Source organism: Hyperolius riggenbachi, chromosome 2 (assembly GCF_040937935.1).
Source record: "Hyperolius riggenbachi isolate aHypRig1 chromosome 2, aHypRig1.pri, whole genome shotgun sequence".
NCBI classification, from domain to species: domain Eukaryota; kingdom Metazoa; phylum Chordata; class Amphibia; order Anura; family Hyperoliidae; genus Hyperolius; species Hyperolius riggenbachi.
Window position 1 is genome coordinate 59,432,477 of NC_090647.1, and position 4,881 is coordinate 59,437,357.

At 43.4% G+C, this 4,881-nt stretch overlaps 1 protein-coding gene across 1 annotated transcript in view; it reads left to right on the forward strand.

Annotated features, from left to right (window-relative positions):
• The window catches only part of CEP57 (centrosomal protein 57), a 23,527-nt gene extending 19,401 nt beyond the window's left edge, over window positions 1-4,126 (forward strand). Inside the window, exon 5 of the mRNA XM_068265879.1 lies at window positions 3,722-4,126. Coding sequence (XP_068121980.1) covers window positions 3,722-3,931 — 210 coding nt within the window. The 3' untranslated portion in view covers window positions 3,932-4,126. The remainder of the gene's footprint in view (window positions 1-3,721) is intronic.
• Window positions 4,127-4,881: the final 755 nt, after the last annotated feature.

Sequence of the window (4,881 nt, forward strand, 5' to 3'; positions counted from 1 at the left end):
CAAGGGTGGGTCACATGATCTCTACTATAACCAATCGCTTACAGCTACTGAAAATGGACATCTGTGTATAGTTGCAGCAATGCTGTTAAGGCAAAGCTCTACGCAACATTCTGAATGTTCATCTGTCCCATTTACAGAAGGGGAGCATGTGCTTAATAAAAGTATCCCTCCCAGTATAACCCATTTTTGCTATTTCATTTTTGAATGCAGTTTTCCCTACGATTTTATGCTTTGAAATTTCTACTGTATATATCATATAGTGGACTATCTCTAGAAAAAAAAACCACATGTATAAGTTGATAAATACTTGTTCCATTTACATAACATGTATTGTACTGTCCACGTTATGATTTCATTGAATTTTAGATAGTTAAGAGGAACCCATTCCAGGTATTTTCCATCTCTACTGCCTCTGACTGAAGCCAATCCTCATGTAATTTCCTCCCTGTGAAAATTTGCATACAGAAAAATGCAATTTAATATCCTTGTGGAAACAGGGCCTAAAAGGTTACATATACTATAGCATTGTAAACTAACTTCTCCATAATCAGAGACTGCAGAAACCTATTTTGTTTTGGTCCGAGTATTTCAGAACATGTGCAGAATCACTGTGGATTGTCTGTACCGTGTTTCCCCGAAAATGAAAGTCTTATATTAATTTTTTGCTCCAAAATATGCGTCAGAGCTTATTTTCAGGGGATGTTTTATTCTTCCATGAACAACATTCTACATTTATACTCGAATATAAGTCGACCGTGTGTATAAGTCGATTCCAATATTTTACCCCCTCGAAACTTCCTTAACGGCAACCCCAAGTCAGGCTCGGGACAGAAATCCGCAGCTCAGAGTGGTAACTCCGAGCTGAATCCATGGAAGGTGTGTAATGTGCAGGGCTGCCACAGATCTATCTAGCGATATGATTTTTAGTGTTTAAAAGCTTGTGAAAAAATTACACTGCTTTTAGACAATAACATCTGGACGTAATCATACCGCTAGGGAGGTTAAGTTGGATTATTCATGGACTCAAGTATAAGTCTACCCAAAATATTAATGGCTGCACTTGGAGACCAGGAGGGGCTAATGACTGCACGGCATAAAGTATTGCAGCCAATAACCCCTCCTGGGGGGTGATTGGTTATAAAGCATGCTGGCCACTGCTCGCTCTGCAAAGGTTGAAAGAGAGGTGCTCTCCACCCCAGCTACCTACCGTGTTTCCCAGAAAATAAGACACTGTCTTATATTAATTTTTGCTCCAAAAGATGAGCTAGGGCTTATTTTCAGAAGATGTCTTATTTTGGGGGGGAAACACTGGTAGTTTTCCTATACAAAATGTATACACTGCATGCCATGCTGAAACACAAGCAGCATGCACAGAGCTCGTGGTTTGCAGATATTGGCTCTCACTTACAAGAAATTGATTCTGCTGATCATGTGGGTAAGAGTCTATTTTTTGCAGGCAGAGAACTCTGTCAGGCTCCCCAGAGCTATGATAGAATAAGCTGTGTGTCCTGGGAAGAGGTGAAGTGCTGCTGATGCTTATCACTACAGATCAGGACGGCTGGCTCCAACAAAACACTAATTGCCTGACACACATACAGGACTGTAGAACTCACATTATACTGCTGCTTTCCTGTATCCAGGCTTTGTATGGAGTGTGACTTGTTGGTAGGGCTTACATTAGGGGGAGGTCTTATATTTCAAGCATGCTAGGAATTCCTGCTAGGGCTTATTCTCAGTGGAAGTCTTACTTTAGGGGAAACACAGTAACTATGAGTCAGAAATTTAGGTCCGTCTCGTGTACAAGTCAACCTCTTTACTTTTATTTAGTGAGTCAGACCTACATTTCTAGACTTAGGCCTCAATTCATAAAGCATTACCGCATGCGGTAATGCTGAAAACGGCAGATTTTCGCAACCACTTAGCAATGTGTCAATTCATAAAGGCAGTTACCGCATGAAAAGCTGACATTACCGACCAGGGAGAAAAATTACCGACTTGGCTGTAGTTACCTCCAACACATGTCAGTAAATTGTCAGCAAATGTCAATTCATAAAGCCTTCAACAAGCGGTAAGCCTGACGATAGTTACCGACATCTCTGGTGAGGCGATAACAAGTTACCGACACCTCTGATGAATGCAAAGTGCAGGGAGCCGAAGTCTGCTTGAGTCATCTGTGCAGAGAGCAGTCTGTGTGAGTATTTGAGCAAGTCATTTGTACAGGCAGGGAAAGTCTGTGCGAGTCATCTGTGCAGGGCAAAAGAGAGAATCGCCACACTACCCTACTCTACCGCTCAATGGGCTGCGGTAATTTACCGACCTTCAACTGCAGCTGGGGAAATCTTTATGAATTAGCACACAGACCGGGAAAATACAGGGTGCGGTATTTTCCCGACAAGATTTTTTTTTTATCGCACTGCTTTTTATGAATCGAGGCCCTATAGTTCAGTATATATGGTATTTATTCAAATAGTCATGTCATGTCATCCCATCAACATAATATTCCAAATCTTGAATTTCGTCAAGAATTTTTAATAATTAACTATTTCCTTCCCCTCCCCCCATGTATAACAATCTGACACTTGCCAACCCTTATTCTTTGGGTTTCATGGGGCCTTTTGAGGACTATTCCCGATAGGCAGCAGACAGACAGTGAATGCTGCTTTCCAGCACAGGCCGGGCGCTTGGTAGTGCTCGTTACCGGCGCCGAACAGGCTGCCACAGCCATGCTCAGAATCAACCTGTCACATTCCTCTGCCACCAGTTAATGTCACAGAGCTTGTGTGGTGTCGCTACCACTGCCATTCAGTCACATCTGAATTGCACCCGATTGGTGCTTATGGGTGGCAGACGGAACGCTGAACTGCCCAACAAGTGTGCGCAGTTCAGCCTCACGTCTGAAAGAGTACGGAGTGTCATCATTTGGGGAGGGGTTTTCTCTCCTTCGCGAGGGTCTATTTATCCTGCTGCATTCTATTGCCAATTGATTTTACATTTTTAGCTATATAATTCCTAGACTTGTTTATGATCTGTAATTAGTGCTTATTTTTGGAGTAGGTCTCATATTTTTAGCATCCTCAAAATTTCTGAAGAATCATAAGGCTTATTTTTGGGCTAGGTCTTATTTTCAGGAAAACTGTATTACATTATAGTCCTGGTTATCCGGGATTCTACAAACCGGTAGTCCCAAGCAACCGGCAGGACATGGGGGGAGCCTCTCTAGTTATGCAGAGCAGCGTGCAGTGGAAACTACTTACAAAAGCTCCAGGCACCAGTCCTTTTCACTCCAGCTGCTGTACTGCATCCTGGTATGGCTCCTGATGTCTCATCTGACCTGCATCGGGGTCACATGCACGCATCGGATCCGTACAGACTGGGGGCTGCAGGAAATAAAGAGAAACCAGGCCCAGAGCTCTGGTAAGTGGTTTCCATTGCGTGCTGCTCTGGATTTGTCCTGAAAGGTGTGTGTGTGGGGGGGGGGGGGGGGGGCTTGGGTTTAGTGTTACACTGGGACATCCTGTTGCTTGAACTCTTCTGCACTTGATTTGTGGGAAAAAGTGGTTTGTTTCTGTTATGATCACACTAGAGTCCTCAGTATTCTATGTGCACTGCCATCTACTGACCATGTGCAGCAGTTGGAGGATGTACAAAGTGGAGGATGGTCATGTGACTGGTTATCAGCTGCCACTGTAACTGTGTTTATACTTTTTTTCCTCCCACACAGCTTGCAAAACTGCTTAAGGAATCGAGGCCTCACAAAGAGGCATCTGCAAAAGACTGTAAGCCTCTGCAAGGCGGAAAAGACAGGTCACCAGCAAGGGCCCGTCATGGTAGAAGAAGTCCCGGGGAGAAGAGCAGGCGGAACCTCCAGCTGCTACGAGACATGCAAACCATACAGAGCACACTGCGGAAGGATGATGTGCACTGGAGCTGACCAAGAGCTGCCCACCTGATGGGAGAAATGCGGACTACACTGCCCTACTTACACTGCACATGGCTGCTGTTATCTGGTGACGCAGATGAATGTGAGGCCTCCGGCCAGCAGTATGCGCTGTGCAGCCAGTGTGATTGCTGATGGTGTAGGAGGAGACGGTATAGAACACTTCTCTGAGGAGAAGTCTAATCAAAATGATTCTGGAATGTATTTATTGTGTCCTAACACAAATCCACTGCTATTGTTTTCATACATTTCCTCAGGATACACAACACAGCATTGATGGAACACGTGCCGTCACATGACATTTAGAGATATGCTTGACTGATTTGTGGTCCAAGGTTTTAACCCCTCATGGTTCCTGATATTTGACACGTTAACTGTCGCTTTTGATACGGCGGTAACTTTTTAATTACTTATACCATCTAGTGGTAAAAGTGATGTATATTTTGTTTTGGTTTGTTTTCAGGACTATCTAGGCTTTCTCTGGGTAACATTTTTTCCCCCAAAAATGATTTTATAGTCATTTTATGACATAAATGCAGGAAATACACTTTTTAAAAAAATTTTTTCACCATTTCTAATTTTTACAGGGCAAGTCCCAGTTATAAAATACATAAAAATATATTCTTTGGCCCTTCCCAATTAAAATTATGTCGCATATGCCTTATTTTTACTACTAGCTGGGTATGTGGCGGATTGTTATCCCAAGCCTGCACTTCTGTAGTGATCGGATGCGGTTGCCAGGGCAATAGTTCAGGAACGCCACAGCACTATACAGATGCATCGCTAGGCAACTGTAGAGCATTGGGGCTTTGAACTGCCACTCCAGCAATCACATGCGATCGCTACAGGTGGAGGTCATTTAGGATGTATAAACTGGTAAAGGTATTACAGGGGTACATTAACGAGGCATGGGTTAAAACTCAGTTTTATATTGTGACCTTGTC